The 18,441-nt window shown below is 39.1% G+C and overlaps 1 protein-coding gene and 1 long non-coding RNA gene across 2 annotated transcripts in view; both read left to right on the top strand.

Moving 5' to 3' along the window:
- LOC144688526 (uncharacterized) overlaps window positions 1–14,111 on the top strand; it is a 933,048-nt gene extending 918,937 nt beyond the window's left edge. Inside the window, exon 2 of the long non-coding RNA XR_013578428.1 lies at window positions 10,824–14,111. This is a non-coding gene — a long non-coding RNA (uncharacterized LOC144688526). The remainder of the gene's footprint in view (window positions 1–10,823) is intronic.
- Window positions 1–14,111, top strand: part of LOC144688525 (dnaJ homolog subfamily C member 5) — an 83,192-nt gene extending 69,081 nt beyond the window's left edge. The window contains exon 5 of the mRNA XM_078555211.1: window positions 6,675–14,111. Coding sequence (XP_078411337.1) covers window positions 6,675–6,766 — 92 coding nt within the window. The 3' untranslated portion in view covers window positions 6,767–14,111. The remainder of the gene's footprint in view (window positions 1–6,674) is intronic.
- Window positions 14,112–18,441: the final 4,330 nt, after the last annotated feature.

The raw sequence follows: 18,441 nt of genomic DNA on the forward strand, positions 1-18,441 counted from the left end.
TTTGAGGCATGCTACCTGAAGGAGGAGGAATGTATTATTTAGATTAACGTTGCAAATGTCTTCACATGGTTCATAACACTGCCTCAGATACTACTGAAGTGATCAGAGAAAAGGATTTGTTGCAGCAATTCTTTGAAACAAACTTTAAGAATTACAACAACAATTTGTGTGGCTCCTTTAGTGTAGAAAAACATTATGGGAATAAGAAAGTGAGTAATGAGTTCTCTAGTACCTTGACCATTTTTTCTCTCAGCCAACAAAACCAAGTGGTCTGGGATCTTGCTGTATGCAAAATAGCTGCTAAGTTTACCTGTTTAGCAACAGTGCATGCATTTCAAAGTAATTTTTTAAAAATTCATTCACGGGATGTGGGCTTCGCTGGCTGGGCCAGCATTTATTGCCCATCCCTAGTTGCCCTTGAGAAGGCAGTGGTGAGCTGCCACCTTGAACTGCTGCAGTCCATGTGGTGCTTGAAGCACCTTGGGACATCCTGAGAAATCGGGAAGAAAAAATTGACCCACATCAATCCAGTCAAGGAACGTGGTAAATGATGCCCAACAGAGGCTGTCATGGTATGGAAGCTGGGAAAATAGTTTATACATTCATGAATCACAAAAACAATGACAGCAGAGATGCAAATTGGACACTGAGCAACCTATGTAATGTCCTTTCACTGTTCCTTTCTTCCCCAATTTGTAGACTTAGCTATGTTAGAATCTTACCATCAGAATCCACTTTGAAAACCCAACAATTAGGAAATAATCATTTAACATTTTAGTTATTTTGTTTAATCCATTTATTTTTCGGAAAAAAGAAGCAAGTGTTGAATGTTGTGAAATGCTACTTAGAAGTTATTGGTACCATTTTGAAAGAACTGAACTATCAGTAGAGATACTTGTGTTTCAAACTCAAAGATGAATCCGCATTGTGTGTGTACTTACACAAGTCCATATTAATGTCTGTGTCTTGGTGATCTTTCCAAGATTTTAGTCCCAGCATTGACAGCAGCAGTTGACTCGTAATAAAATGATTTATTTGTTAATCCTGTTCATTTTTTTTTTAAACAGGTGTCTGATGGTTAATCTGACTCTTCTTCAGCTTGTTAAATAACATTTAGCAAGCACTTTTCATTAATTTCCCATAAAGGTGTTGATGCTTTCCTATTCCAAATCCACACAGTATATTTCCCAGAGGTAGTACATTTTAAAATAGCTTGAGCTATAGTTCCACTGAACCATAAAGAGAAAACAGGCAGTTTTTTTACTGTTTACTTTGCCATTTTGAGACTGCGTTTCGACAACTCTAACATTACTGTTGACAGATTATTTTTAAAAACTACAATAAAAAAGGAAACATAATTGTTTATTTACAGTGAAGTAACTGTTCCTCTGAAGTTAACTACCATATTCACTGCTGATATTATGGTGGCTTAATTCACTTTGCGGTTGATCCATGGTTGGCATAAATATGTGTCCAGAAATAAATTTCTCAACATCTTGGATGATTAGAATTTTTATATTCACAATACTAAAAATGGTACCCAAAGACCATACTAGTGTCCTGTCAAATTTTTCAACAATATAGTGCAACTTGAATGCAATAGAACTTAGGACTTGGTAGTGCCTCTTCACAATAGTACTTGTCTAACCTAACCATGTTACAGTGTTCCCACCTTTTAGATTTTAGGAATAATTAGGGAAGAACAGAAATTGCTGTTGATGCTCCGTTTTTGTTAAAAAATGTTTAAATACTGCAATTGAAATTGCAGCTTATCATGCATAAAACATGGAAACTATTCCATTGTTTTTGCCATGTGCTTTTTTTCCCCCAGAACTTGTAATCACAGGAATGCTGACTACTATTTTGAAATGGGCAGACAGACTGAGAACAACTGGATCAGTGCATGTCACAGTATTTTTGCAGCTGCTGTCTCTTGAGCAGTCATTCATGAACATTTGAGTCTGGTAGTTAGTGTCATTCCGCATCTGTTACCTGTATAAACAAAAAATTCACAGTGAAACCTGGTGTATACACCTCATTGGTCATTCATACATCTGGACATGAAACAGCATTCAGAATCCTGATGAATATTGAATGGAAAGTCATAACCATGTGCCTGGTTTGAAGTTTCTTCTTTACAGATGATAAATTTTATAACATGGATCTAATTGCAGGTGCACATTGAAAAGTCAGAAAGAATTCTTTTGATAAATCCGTATCCATGGTGGGGCTTTTTTCCACATACATTTTTGACAATCTGGTTTTTGGGCATTAGTTTTTCAAAATATGAATTCTGCAGGTAGTAATTCTTTGAATACAGACTTAAATGACATTGTCCTTAAATTTATTCAAAAATTGAGGAACTATACAGCAGCAATGATCTTGGTGTTGTAGGAAGTGCAATTTCAGAATTGAAATATTATTACAGTAGCTGAAGCATAAGCGCAATCTTGGTTTCTTTTTTTTCCAAACAGACCATGTTGTACAAACACAGAATTAGTGGAGTACAGAAAGTGCAGGGTGGAGCTTAAGAAAGCAATTAGGAGAGCAAAGAGGGGATATGAGAAAGCTCTGGCTGGTAAAAGTAGGGAAAATACCAAGATATTCTATAAGTATATCAATGGGAAAAGAATAATCAGGGAACCAGTAGGGCCCGTTAGGGACCATGCGGGCAATCTATGGGTGGAGCCAGAGGACATCGGTAGAGTGTTGAACGAATACTTCACATCCGTCTTCACCCAAGAGAATGAGGATGAAGGTATGCAAGTCAGGGAGAGAGACTGTGAGGTTCTTGAGCAAATTGAAATAGGAAGTGACAAGGTATTGGAGGTGTTGGCAGGCTTAAAAGTGGACAAATCTCCAGGTCTGGATGATTTGTGTCCCAGACTGCTGAGGGAGGCAAGGGAGGAGATCACAGGGGCTCTGACCCAAATTTTTAATTCCTCTCTGGCCACGAGGGAGTTGCCAGAGGACTGGAGAACAGCTAATGTGGTTCCGCTATTTAAGAAGGGTTGTAGAGATAAGCCAGGGAACTACAGGCCAGTGAGTCTCACGTTAGCGGTAGGGAAACTATTGGAGAAAATTCTGAAGGAGAGAATCTATCTCTACTTGGAGAGGCAAGGTTTGATCAGTGATAGTCAGCATGGCTTTGTCAGAGGGAGATCATCCCTAACAAATTTGAGTGAATTTTTTGAGGTGACCAGGTGTGTAGATGAGGGTAGTGTAGTTGATGTAGTTTATGTGGATTTCAGCAAAGCCTTTGACAAGGTCACATGGGAGACTTATAAAGTAGGCAAATGCACATGGGATAGAGGGCACTTTGATAAGGTGGATTCAAAATTGGCATAGTTGTAGGAGACAGAGGGTGATGACAGAAGGATGCCTTAGTGACTGGAAGCCAGTGTCCAGTGGCATATCACAGGGATCTGTGCTGGGTCCCCTATTATTCGTCATTTATATAAACGACATAGATGACTATGTGGGGGGTAGGATTAATAAGTTTGCAGATGACACAAAGATTGGCCGGGTGGTTAACAGTGAGGTTGAGTGTCTTGGGCTACAGGAAGATATAGACGGGACGTTCAAATGAGCAGATAAGTGGCAGATAGAATTTAACCCTGAAAAGTGTGAGGTGATACACTTTGGAAGGAGTAATTTGACAAGGAAGTATTCAATGAACGGCATGACACTAGGAAGTTCTGAGGAACAAAGAGACCTTGGCGTGTGTGTCCATGGATCTCTGAAGGCGGAGGGGCATGTTAGTGGGGTGGTGAAAAAAGCATATGGAACACTTGCCTTTATCAGTCGAGGCATAGATTACAAAAGTAGGGAGATCATGTTGGATTTGTATAGAAGCTTGGTGAGGCCACGGCTGGAGTACTGTGTGCAGTTCTGGTCGCCACATTATAGGAAGGATGTGATTGCACTGGAGGGGGTGCAGAGGAGATTCACCAGGCTGTTGCCTGGGATGAAAAATTTAAGTTATGAAGAGAGGTTGGATAGACTTGGGTTGTTTTCGTTGGAGCAGAGAAGACTGAGGGGTTACCTGATCGAGGTGTACGAGATTGAGGGGCATGGACAGGGTGGATAGGGAGCAGATGTTCCCCTTAGTTGAAGGGTCAGTTACGAGGGGACACAAGTTCAAGGTGAGGGACAGGAGGTTTAGGGGGAATGTGAGGGAAAACCTTTTTACCCAGAGGGTGGTGATGGTCTGGAATGCACTGCCTGGGAGGGTGGTGGAGGCAGGTTGCCTCACATCCTTTAAAAAGTACCTGGATGAGCACTTGGCACGTCATAACATTCAAGGCTATGGGTCAAGTGCTGGTAAATGGGATTAGGTAGGTAGGTCAGGTGTTTTTCATGTCAGTGCAGATTCGATGGGCCGAAGGACCTCTTCTGCACTGTGATTCTGTGAATTCATAGCTTTGTTTCCTTGGGGTTATAAAAATATTGCTTACAGTTGCCTTAATTCTGTAATCTTATTGTGGCTATTGGGGCCCATTTTTTCCTGCAATGGGACTGGCAACATTTGCCATAAATTTAGGTATCTAACATGTCCATTTTGCCTTCAATAACTTCCTCCATATTTTCCAGCATTTCTGATTAGAATATGCCATAGTGAGCATGAGGATGAATTGGAAATAAGACACTACTTCCAGCGAATTGCATGTTCTGCTTTTGTTGGTGTAGGGAGATAACATTATTAGTATGGATGGAGGATTGGTTAGCTACAGAAAACCAAGAGTAAGCATGAATGGATCATTTTCAGGTTGGCAAGCTGTGACGAGTGGAGTGACACACAGGTGTCAGTGTTGGGGCCTCAACTATTTACGATTTATGTCAATAACTTGGATGAAGGGACCGAATGTATAGTTGCTAAATTTGCTGGTGACACAAAGGTAGATGGGAAAGTAAGTTGTGAAGAGGACGTAAGGAGTCTGCAAAGGGGCATAAATAGGTTAAGGGAGTGGCAAAAATTTGGCAGATGGAGTATGATGTGGGAAAATGTGAACTTGTCCACATTGGCAGAAAGAGTAGAAAAGCAACATGTTATTTAAATGGAGAAGTATTGCAGAACTGAGGTACAGAGGGATCCGTGTGTCAAAGGTTATTGGGGGTAGGTGGAATGTGGAGTTGAGGCCAGAAACAGATCAGTCATGTTTTTATTGAATGGTGGAGCAGACTCGAGGCCGAATGGCCTACTCCTCCAGATTCGTATCTATGTTGGGCTATTTCCACATAACTGGCACAGTGTCCTAAGCCAGGAAGGGCTCAGTGTATTTGCATATCATTCAGGGAAGCAGGTACATTTGTTATATCCACAGAGCTATACTTTGCCGTTTATGATGATCCCTGTGCAGATCAACAAACCAAACCAAAAGAACTGACTTTACCGAATGACCCCAATGAAAAAACAGCGGACTCACCTTTTTAAAACTTTTACTTTAACAATCAACCAAATCAATATAAATTCAACAGGCAAATTATGGTCACTATACGTTATAAGTTACACATTATCTTTGTTGTATTTGCTGTTTAGATCTCTTAGATTTATCAGGCAGCCCAATCAGCATAAAAGGCACCAATTTCAGCTATAAGGTCCTTCAAGACCCTGATCTTCCTCAGGTAGAAATGCAGCTCTAGCTGAGCACCGACCCCGACTGTGCACCAGTCCAGGACTTGAGCCAATCCTTTCTCGGTCCTTTGTTCTAGATTTTCTTGTCTCTGGCAATTCCACCTTTGCCTACTTTGCCTGGGAAGCCTTCCAGCAACTGGTTAACTTGCGCTCCCATTCAGACTCTACAAACTGTCAATTTCATCACACTTTCTACTGGCAAAATTTGTACTTTATACATGCTCAAATATTGTAGACAGAACTTACTGCCAACTTCACTGCTAGTACCCAGAAAATCTGAGCTAGTAAAAGTGTTCTTCAGTGCAAGGCTCTCGAGCCAGTGGCGGCTCCCATTGACATTAGGTACAGCTCCCCGACTCCTTCCATCAATTTTCAGTAACAGCTTTATCCTCAGAGGGTCACGTGAGCTGGAGCCCAACCCAACATTATGTTTCTATTTATTTTATTTTTAACATTATAAATGTGTACCAAACCTATCAAAAGCCAGCCGCCTTTAAATGGCACATTGACCACATGGTGTGCCAATTGAGTATATCTAAGTATGTGCACTGTATAGTAACAGTTATATTACCATAGCAAACACCATAGAACTATCAGTGTATTCAGCTGTTGGTGTGTATGTGTTTGGCCCAAGTGAATTACTGGAGTAGTAAGCAATGATAATTTAGTAGTTTATGTGGCTCTCACAGTGCAGGTTTTTTGCTAAAGAGGCCCTTGCTTGAAAAATAGTGAAGACATCTGTAATAAAATGTATTTTGACTGAGTTAACAGATCTGATTATATTTAGATATTATCAATAGCTTTGTTCCTTTTGTTTTATTCTTCATTTTGTTTCAGATACATTCAAATAGCTGCTTGAATTGAAAACCTGGGATCCCAAATTAAGCTGCTTTTAAGTGAATGACACTTGCACATGCCCCTGAAGAAAACAACATTATTTTGGTTGAGGATGCATAAAAGATACCGAAGTAATGCCGTCTTTGAAATTAGCTTAAAAATTATTATTTATAGAAGATTTTTTTCTGTTTTCTTTTTACAGAGGGAGATGGCGCAATTGTGGTGCAGCCCACGTCGGCCACAGAAACAACCCAGCTGACTAGTGACAGTCACCCCAGCTATCACACTGAATGATTTCACTAAACCAAGTTTGCTCTTGTAATTAAAAATTATATTTAAAATTCATTTCAACACTGGGATAGTTAAAGCTATAGATAGGGAAAGAATTTTCACAAGATTGTCTGCCAAGATGAGAGCAGCCACCAACATTGAGGAGATCACCATCCCTTTATCCTGCCTTTGCCACTGTATGTTACCTTCATAACAAAATACTGTGATAAGCAGTACTTAAAGACATTTTAACACTTTTTTTATTTGAGTTGAGTATTGTAAGTGCGTATGGGCTGTTGTCTCGATGTCAACTTACAGTAGAACCAGTGCACATAAACAACCAAAATAGATACAGCTAGAAATCCACTGATGCTCATGCTGTCCTTTCCTTCTGTTAGGTTTTGTAGATTGTTGCCAATCATGATTTTTTTTTAACCTTTTTATTTTTTGGGGAGTGGGTAACTATGGCCAATAATTGTCTTTGCCATTATGACATGTTTTGTGCTTAGGATTCAAGGAGTTTTGTTATGCGGTTATAATTTGTTTGCAACAGGAATTGGTATGCCATCTATCTGCCTAAAATGTTTTGAAATTTTTAAAATATTTGATGCAGCTCAATATTGCAGCTCAAAATAATACTGACATCCAGAGTTAATATGATAGTGTGGTATTTTTTGATGGTGTTTAACTGACCGTTTCTGACATTCATGTCATATTTAATTTAGTAACTTTGCTGGAAAGTATGGACTCATTCCGTAGCCCTGCTACAAGCAAACATACACCCAAGAATGAGAATTGTTTTTGAAAGGAAACTTAACATTTCTACTGTACCCCTGAAAAAATATATCAGGTTGTATCAGTGAGCCAGTGTAACCAATTGTGTGCATGTGAGAAGAGCAGATTTGGGACAAAGTTTAAGAATAAATTGTTTACATTTTTTAAAAAGTATAAATCATTTAACGTTTCTGGAAAATGATTCCTACATGCACTTTTTTTCTCTGTGGATTCCTTGTTTCATTGAAGAAGAAAATAGGATGCTAAACAACAACAAATAATGCATACAGCACTACATTTGTACACCTGGCATATTTATAATACTGATGTATAGTATTACAGCATTACCTGTCTGTAAGGCAAATTTGATCTAATTTCCTATTCTGGATGCTAATTTTAAAAAAAGCTTTTTCCATTTTTTTTTGTCTTCACTTTTGGAACACATTTGCTATTGGTTTTAAAAACTTCCTGAAATATACATTTCCAGTTGAATTTTGCTACGTTACAATGGCAATATATATTTAACGGGTGACCTTTGGCAGCAGTAAAATTATTTCTCTACCAATTTACCACTTTTAGGGTATAAAAGTGTTAAATTTTTGATGCAGGTCACAAGGTATTTGTCAGCATTCCATTATGAAGTTCAATGTTTTTTTTTAAAAAGGTCAATTTATTGTATTTTAACAGCAGATAACATATGGTAACAGCTGCAGCAAATTGCTGGGCCGAGTCCAGAACTGATTCTCAATATTTTATTGAACATTAATACTGTTTTCTCCAAGCATTGTTGAGACTTTTCATAATGTTCAAAAGTGCAATCTACTCATTTTCGAGAACAGGGTTTGAATTCTGTCCAGACTAATGAGGAGAAAGCTTGCAATTGTCTGCTGGCCTTGAAAGTCCTAAGTGAAATGAATCTAGCTCTCAGCCCAGTTCCAAGGGGCTTGGTCTCTCAAGACTGCCCAGAATTAAATGTCAGCAGTCACCGATTTGGCAGTATCATTTGGACCACAGGATAGCTGATGTTGAAAATAAATATTTGTCAAATTAATGCTGAAAATGATGCTCTTGTGAAGGGGCTGAGGCTTATTGTCATAACAGTATCGAGAGAGCTGAGTATTTTATGATAATATTGTCTGAAATGGGAAATTACGAATCAACACTAAAGTGAAGGAGTGCTGCATTATAGCTTTTGCATCATCAAGCTTTGATAGTGGCATTGATTGTATCTGTTTATTATCTTCCAATATTGCAAATGGACCAAGTGTGTTTAGCTCTAGACAGGATCTAGAGAAAAGTCGTCTTCTGCACTTCTTTTCTCCCTTGTGCTCAATTTGAAATCCAGCTTTTATTTGCTTGCGTTTCTGTTTCCTTGGAAAATGTGTAGCTGCCAGAAACTTCAGCCTTACTTGCTTGTTGCAGAAATGGTAGATAGTTGTATTCAAGCAGCCAGGTTTAAATTGTGATGGAAAGAAGCTTAAATGGTTTTCTGTAAGGCTATGAACCTGCTGTGTTGTGTTACTTGTCAGTTTTATTACTGCTGAGCTGTTACCTACACACAGTCCTTTACCACCAAATCCTCTGCTGTCGTGTGTGTGACCAATAGACTTTAATTGAACCTTATCTCTACTGTTCTCTGTATAAATTATTATATTTTGCATTATCATTGCATTGAAAAAAAATTTATAAAAGAACTGCAAAATATTTGAAAATTGCTCCTTTACCATTGTAACGTCAAAGTACTTCATGTTAGGAGAGAGAGTGCTGTTGCAACATAAGCAAGTTCCATCACATCCCTAATCGGTAATGCTTCACTCCCTAATTTTGGTTTTGTGAGAAACAAGATAGGAAAGCAAGTGCATTTAATTTTTGACGTTAATGAGCCTCCAGCTGGTAGACCGCAATTTTAACAAAATGTTGGCAATCATTTGTAAAGAGGCAACAATAAATTTAAAAAAACTTGCTTCATTAAAGTAATAAAGTTTTATTTCAAAATTATTTATGAAGGACTTTAGACAAGTGACTACTTCAGTTTGGAAGATGATTCACTCCATTGCTACACTGGACATTTGTTCCTTTGGTTTTTAACCTGTATAGAAAAAAAAATTACTACAGAAAACAATCATATTTTGTGCTAAGATTAACATTCTGTAAACAGTGTTGAATAAAAGTGAGAGATTCTGGCAGAGAAGAGTTTTTATTGTGTTTAAGTTATAGAAGCAGATTCATATTTTTGAAGTCTCTAGACATTCTAAATCTTTTTCCGCCTTGAATTCTTATACCTCATTGCTTAAGTTATAAGAACTATATCGTATTCTTAGTCACTGTGTCACTGCTTATGATCTTGATATCATAACTTTACAGATGGAAAGCAACAATGAATAATATTTAATAGCCATTATATTACTAAAATAATTTTTTCCTTTAAAATTTCCTAATTTTGTTCTTGCGGTTAATAGGGTGCAGTGAATTCCTACATTTTAATTTAAACCTCCATGTATCTAGTTAGTTCTTGATTGTTCCACCTCATATCCAGATTGGCTGATGTTAAACCAGGGCTCCATCTGCCTACTCAAGTGGATGTAAAAGATCCCATGACACTATTTTGAAAAAGAGCAAGGGAATTATTCTTTGTTCTGACCAATATTTATCTCAATAATCATTACAAAAACAGATTATCTGCTCATTATCACATTGCTGTTTGAGAGAGTTTGCTGTGTGCAAATTGGCTGCTGTGTTTCCTACTTTACAACAGTGACTACCCTTGAAAAGTACTTCATTGGCTGTAAAGTGCTTTGAGACATCAATTGGTCATAAAAGGCACTTTATAAATGCAAGTTCTTTCTTTTAACTATGCACAGTGATGCCATTGCTTCCATAAGCTTACAAGAAGTGGTTATTCTAATATTTTAGTACCTTTGTCAGCATACAGACCACAAGAGATGAGGTGAGAGTGATTACCCTTGAGGTCCAGGCCGCATTTGACCGAGTGTGACATCAAGGAGCCCTAGCAAAACTGGAACCAATGAGAATCAGGGGGAAAACACTCTGGTTGGAGTCATACCTAGCACAAAGGAAGATTGTTGTGGTTGTTGGAGGTCAGTCATCTCAGCTCCAGGACATCACTGCAGGAGTTCCTCAGGGTAGTGTCCTTGGCCCAACCATCTTCAGCTGCTTCATCAATGACCTTCCTCAGGTCAGAAGTGGGGATGTTCGCTGATGATTGCACAATGTTCAGTATCGTTCGCAACTCCTCAAATACTGAAACAGTCCATGTCCAAATGCAGCAAGACTGGACAATATCCAGGCTTGGGCTGACAAGTGGCAAGTAACAATAGTGCCACACAAGTGTCAGGCAATGACCATCTCCCAACAAGATAGAATCCAACCATCGCCTTTGATGTTTAATGGCATTACCATCACTGAATCCCCCAGTATCAACATCCTGGGGGGTTACTATTGACCAGAAACTGAACAGGACTAGCCATATAAATACTGTGGCTACAAGAACAGGTCAGAGGCTAGGAATCGTGCGACAAGTAACTCACCACCTGACTCCCCAAAGCCTGTCCACCATCTACATGGCACAAGTCAGGAGTGTGATGGAATACTCTCCATTTGCCTGGATGAGTGCTACTTCCACAACACTCAAGCTTGATATCGTTCAGGTCAACGCAGCCCGCTTGATTGGCATCACATCCACAAACATTCACTCCCTCCACCACCAACACACAGTAGCAGCAGTGTGTACATCTAGAAGATGCACTGCAGGAATTCGCCAAGGCTCCTTCGACAGCACCTTCCAAACCCACGACCTCTACCATCTAGAAGGACAAGGGCAGCAGATAGATGGGAATACCACCACCTGGAATTTCCCCTCCAAGTCACTCACCATACTGACTTGGAAATTATATTGCTGTCCCTCACTATCGCTGGGTCAAAATCCTGGAACTCCCTAATAGCACTGTGGGTGTACCTACACCACATGGAGTGCAGCAGTTCAAGAAGGCAGCTCACCGCCACCTTCACAAGAGCAACTAAGGATGGGCAATAAGTGCTGGCCCAGCCCGTGAAGCCCACATCCCATGAATGAATGAAAAAAAAGAGCTGATGTTTAGATTACAGAAACACATCCCTACGAACATGCTTCCTTGTTTAAAATGCCTAGATTTTTTGCAGGGTTGACACCTTGAATTTTAACTATTGTTAATGCAGTGAAGTTTATTTATTCAATAGAGTATTGAAAACTTGCATATTAATTTATAATCAAGCTGATCTAGCCAACCAAATTGCTTGATAGATGGCAGAAGACATGTCCAACTTAGAATGGTGTATCTGTGTGCATCAAGTCATTTCAATTTAAAAATGGTTAGCAACGGATCAAATGGAATTGGTGTTGATGTTCACATGGCTGATATAATTTAGGAAATTCTTAGCCTAGGTCAACCCTCCTGGAGCCCACAGACTTGAAGATCTGAGTTTTTGAGTACCTGATGCATTCACTCATTTGACTATTTCAAGAGTGTTTATGTGCATGTCGTGTGTCCTAAATCTTTTTCTAAGCCTTTTGTTCTCAATTCCTATTTATTTACCATACCAACTGATAAATATGGAAGCTGCAATCTCTAAGGATCTTGGAATCTGCTGGCTCCAGTAAGGTACAAGATGGTCCCTCTTTTCTGCGTTTCAACGTGCATTGTTGAAATAATTGATGCATGGCAACTGACTAAAGATTCCCAGTATAGTTTCCAGTGTCATGCTCCCAACAATGTGAGCCTTCAAAGCTGTGACCATAGAATTATGAAAGCATTGTCCCCAGGTCACTCTGTTTCCAGTTTAGTGTGCATTCCTCCTAGTTCTGGCATTTGTCAAGATGTAATTAAAACTGGTAATGCTAAATTAAATAATTGGTGTACACTGTTCATCTTTGATTAAAAAGAAATTCAAAGTGAACTACCATTACCAGCATGGTTTGCTTCATTTAGATTAACATGTAATTTAAGTGGCTTCAGTCTAGTCGGCTGTCATTGTAATACGTCTGCTCCAGTAATATGTGGAAATGTAATGCTGTGGAGAATTTAATTGCTTTCTTCTGTACTGATTGTTTCAGATGCACATAGAGTATTGGAGTAATTGATTTTTTAATAGTATATCCTGTAAATTATTTTGAGTTTATATATATATATACATATATATATATATATATATATATGGTTATTTTCATGTCATGCATAGAAGTTTATATTTAGCATTTATAGTGTGAATTAAAAGAATACAAGTTTTGAACAGCTTTAGGTATCACAGTACTGAATGATGGCATACAGTACTTAATTTTTTCATGTTCATCGGTCTGGAAGTTTAAATGATCTACCGTGTCTTGCAATACAGTTAACGCATTCCCAAGGACTAGGTGAACAGTCTCCAAATGAAGAGGACAGGTGCTGAATATAGTTTTGTATTAGTCTTTCATGCAACTTGGATGTTTCTGATAACTGTTAGATACACTCAGTGACTCAAGGTATCTAAATGGCAAGCTGTAGAAAACCACTTAGTTTCCTAAAAGGTCAAGCATTCAGGTGGTCTGCAGGACCATTAAAATAGTTTGCTGTCTGCTTATATTTAATTTATTCATTATTAAATATTACTATATATGAGGCTAATTTTAATCTAGTGACCACTGGTGATTCTACATTACTGAAATTCAGATGAAGTTAGCATAGGGAGTCACCATCTTTTGTAGACAGATAGTTATCAGTCAATGGTGCCAGATAATTACACTATTTATTACACTACTCGGTTATAGTAACATTGAAGAAAAACAAAATTAGCTAGTGAAACAAACATTCTAGTCTGTTTCTATTTATGTTGAAGAATGATACTCTATTGCCTATTATTGTTTCCCCTCACCACTCCGCACCAATTAATTCGATGAAACCTTTGTTCTCCAAATTAAGTTGTAAAAAGTGTGTTGTGACTAAATGTCAGTTTCACAGACCAAGGGTGTAATTTGGTTTGTTGGAGGTAAAATCAAGATAGCTTACATTTTTTTGTATTATACTGCAGTGCTGAGATTTGCAAATACGGAAGAGATGTGTTTTATCATTCAGTAAATGTCTGTTGTCAGTGGTCAAATAAGCTGGTACATTTTTGTAAGCTACCTGAATTAAAATGAATGACGCCATTATTTATTTGATGCACACTGCTCTCGTGTGGTACAGGGATAATAGTGAATTACAAATTGTCCCAGATGTTGTTGGATGTGGCTGCAGATAAAAAGTTAAGTCAGAATGCATTGTGTAAACTGTATTTGAAATTTGACAAATTCCTTAAAATTCAAATTATTGGTGTAAAAATAGAATAAACCATCCTTATGCAACATTTTTGGTTTATTCTTAAAGGACCATAGCTGAAATTGTATGTAAGTAGATGTGGTTATGTTAACTACAGGACTTGATGCTCATGGACTCCTGTACATAAAATAAACTGTAATGCTTGTTTTAGCATGGTTATTTATGTACTGTATTGCTGAAAATCATTGGTAATTTATTTGATTTGCAGTTGTAAAATAAATGTGTTTCCGTTGCTTAAAAACACAGTTCTGTGCACTTGCTTTATTTCCTATACCAAACACATTTCCACCCAAACTCCCCTTTACTTTCAATTGTAAAATATAGCCACTTTGGGTAATAGAAGTCACTATATGGTCACTTGTTAGAGATTGATTACAAAAGAACTATTTCATTGTTAGAATTGTACATGAGGTGCATTTTGTACACTGTCATGTGTGGAACTAAGCAGTGGCAATACATTACAAATGGAGTGTTTATAGCAGAGCTATGTCACGTAAGCCATTTTAACATGCTTCAGGATTGATGCAGACACTGAGTAGAAGTAGTATGTCTGATTAGGGATGCATTCTTTTGGTACAACTAAATATCAATCATTTTGCTCTCATTGGCCAGTTTTCCCTCAGCAGGAGTATCTGAGGCTTTTGAAGAACAATCAGTAGTTTATTTTCCCATTTCATGGCAGAGATGCCTCTGACATATATACTACTGATGCTTCTAGTAAGGCTTTATCATGTGTTACAATCGCAGTACAGACCAAACTAATAACTTAAAGAAACTCAAACTTCATTAATAGCTGAGAAAATGATATGGCAAGATTTCATGTTTCACACTGTAACAAATGACTAAAAGCACTGGTAACGAAACACTATTTTCTTTTTGTAGGCAATTTATACTTTAAACTACAGAGAGGGACATTCTGCCTTTGTACTTGTCACACATCCTGCCTTTGTACTTGTCACACATCATACTCTCCATACAATTACAGTCCACAGTTGCTCTCAGCTTCCAATGAGTTCCCTTATCCCGCTTCACCAAATAGTAACTTGAAATGACTGTCACCAGGCGCTTTTGTCAGGTTTTGGAGAGTTTCTTAAATCCACGCCAGCAGTAAAGCCTGTTCCAACATTTCATCCGCTTGGTCATGCTAGAACAATTCTCTCGGAATCTGTAGAAGGCTGCAGAATACGTCTCTTCGTCTAGAGACTATCTCTTGCACCAGCTGTGGTAGCTTGCAAAGTCATCTGACCGCACAAATCTGTCTGATATTCATTGATAGGTAGGCTTTGATGCGCAAATGAAAACCTTGGTAATGTTAAGGGCACGATATTATTTTTGCAAGTTCATTTCGCAAATCATCCAACAACTTGTGGTGGTTGGCAATTCACAGTATTTCTCCTTATCACAAGTTCCTAGCTAATTTGCACATTAATAAGTGTGTTATTCACATGCTGTTTTTTTTTTCAGCAAAACCTGGTGTCTAATTTTCCACCTCTCAAAATTTATTTTAACTCTCGTACAATTTGTTTTTCATAAATCAGGATCGACTACAAACTATATGGTATGTATGTTGAGTTTAATCAAAGGTTAAGATTGTTATAACACTTGTTATACCACAAAAACATGCAACCATGACAAGTGGTGAGTACCAGTACAGAGCAGGCAGAACAGCCTGCTGTTGTGTGAACAGCTCCTCTTTCTCTTGGCTGAGGGATAGGAAAGAGTTGTGGTTAATGTATGTTTTTCAAACTAGAGGAAGGTTTGTAGTGGAGTTCCCCAGGGGTCAGTGTTCGGACCCTTGCTCATTCTAATATATATTATTAACCTAGACCCTTGTGTACAGGGCACAATTTCAAAATCTGAGGATATGAAATGAAACTGGGAAACATTGTGAACTGAGGAGAGTAGTATAGAACTTAAAGGTTGTGGACAAGTTGGTGGACTGGGCGGACAAGTGGCAGATGAAGTTCAATATGACGAAATGTGAAGCGATTCATTTGGTAGGAAGAACATGCAGAAACAATATAAAATAAAGGGTACAACTCTGCTAAAAGCTACATTATCAGGATTATAAAATCTCGTAATATAGTGTACCAGTTACCAATGCTCAAAAAGCTTTTAAAAACATTCCAACAGATTTTAGAAAATGGACAAGTACCAGCAATGTCACTGTGCGGAGATTTCTGGATGAAAACTTGAAAACTTTTCTGCTTTAAAGAGTGACTGCTTATTCAATTCATTTGTATTAAGGGAATCTTTATTCCTAAAATGCAATGTCCTAATCATATCTGAATTCTACCTAATTATCTATATTCCACCTAATTATATTCCAGCTAATTGTACCTATATTCCTTCACACAACTCTGGGTGCTGTACTTTAGGGAAGATATGAAGTCATTAGAGAGGTGCAGAAAGGATTCATGGGAATGGCTCAAGAGATGAGGAACTTTAGTTGCGTAGATAGATTGGAGAAGTTGGGACTGTTTTTCTTGGAGAAAAGGCTGAGACAAGATTTGATGGAGGTATTCAAAATCTTGAGAGGTCTGGACAGAGTGGATAAAGAGAAACTGTTCCCGCTTGCGTTAGGATCAAGAATGAGAGGGCAGCAATTTAAAGTAATTGGCAAAAGAAGCAAAGGTGATGTGAGGAAAAAACTTTTCCACGCAGCGAGTGGTTAAGGCCTGCACTGCCTTTGTGGTGAAGGCAGATTCAATCAAGGCATTCAAAAGGGAATTAGATTGCTATCTGAATGTGCAGCGTCACAGGGAGAAAGCAGTGGAATGGCACTAGGTGAGTTGTTCATTCAGAGAATTGGCCTAGACATGATGGGCTGAATGGCCACCTTTTTATTCATTGATGGGATGTGGGTGTTGCCAGCTAGGCCAGCATTTTTTGCCTGTCCCTAATTACCTTTGAGAAGGTGGTGGTAAGCTGCCTTCTTGAACCACTGTAGTCCATGTGGTGTAGGTACACCCACAGTGCTGTTAGGAAGTTCCAGGACTTTGACCCAGTGACAGTGAGGGACAGCGATATAATTTCCAAGTCAGGATGGTGAGTGACTTGGAGGGGAATTTCCAGGTAGTGGTGTTCCCATGTATCTGCTGCCTTTGTCCTTCTAGATGGTAGCGGTCGTGGGTTTGGAAGGTGCTGCCTAAGGAGCCATGGTGAGTTTCTGCAGTGCATCTTGTAGATAGGACACACTGCTGCCACTGTTTTAGTGGATGGAGTGAGTGTTTGTGGAAGGGGGCTGCTTTGCCCTGGAAGATATCAAGCTTCTTGAACATTGTTGGAGCTGCACTCATCTAGGCAAGTGGAGAGTATCCCATCATGCTTCTGACTTGTGCTTTGTAGATGGCGGACAGGCTTTGAGGAGTAAGGAGGTGAGTTACTCGCCACAGGATTCCCAGCCTCTGACCTCTTGTGGCCACAGTATTTATATGGCTGGTCCAGTTCAGCTTCTGGTCAATGGTAACCCCCAAGATGTTGATAGTGGGGGATTCAGTAATGGTAATGCTATTGAATATCAAGGGGTGATGGTTAGATTCTCCCTTGTAGGAGATGGTCATTGCCTGGTGCTTGTGTGGTGTAATTGTTACTTGTCACTTATCAGCCCAAGCCTGGATATTGTCCAGGTCTTGCTGCATTTGGACACAGACTACTTCAGTATCTGGGGAGTCGTGAATGGTGCTGAACATTGTACAATCATCAGCGAACATCCCCACTCCTGAAATTATGATGGAAGGAAGGTCATTGAAACAGCTGAGATGGTTGGGCCTAGAACACAGCCCTGAGGGATGCCTGCAGGGATGTCCTGGAACTGGACATCATAATGTCCAGCAACAACAACAACAACCACAACCATCTTTCTTTGCTCTAGATATGACTCCAACCAGCAGAGTTTTCCCCGATTCCCATTGACTCCAGTTTTGTTCGGGCTCCTTGATGCCACACTCTGAAATGCAGCCTTGATGTCAAGGGCAGTCACTCTCACCTCATCTTCTGCAGTGGTGTTATATTGAGGGGACCTCATTGTCCTACAAAAGTCCCTTGATACAAGGTGTCTAATGGTATATCAAGTTCTTTGTTTGAAACATGGAGGGAAAGCCCAACCTTAAGTTACATTCTTTAGCCTGCTCAGGCCTTTGTATAAAACTTCTGCCTTTGATCAACCAAGCCTTTACATCTTCAGAACTGTTTTCCTTATATTTCAAGGGAGTTAATGGGGAAAGGACAGGGAGAGATATCATCTCTAGCCTTCAAATCCACTTTCAGTCAAGGGCCTCTTTTTATTTGCCTGTTATCAGTAATTTATGTGAGAAAAAACTTCCACACAGCGAGTGGTTCAGGTCTGGAATGCACTGCCTGGAAGTGTGGTGGAGGCAGGTTCAACCTAGGCATTCAAAAGAGCATTAGATGATTATTTAAATAAAAACAACGTGCAAGGTTATGGGGGGGAAGGCAGGAGAATGACATGGAGTCATAATGCTCATTCAGAGAGCTGGTGCAGACATGGGCTGAATGGCCTCCTGCACCGTAACAATTCTGTGATTCTGTCTGATCTGTTCTTATATTCTGTTA

Source organism: Cetorhinus maximus, chromosome 13, assembly GCF_964194155.1.
Source record: "Cetorhinus maximus chromosome 13, sCetMax3.hap1.1, whole genome shotgun sequence".
In the NCBI taxonomy this organism is placed as follows: Eukaryota; Metazoa; Chordata; class Chondrichthyes; order Lamniformes; family Cetorhinidae; genus Cetorhinus; species Cetorhinus maximus.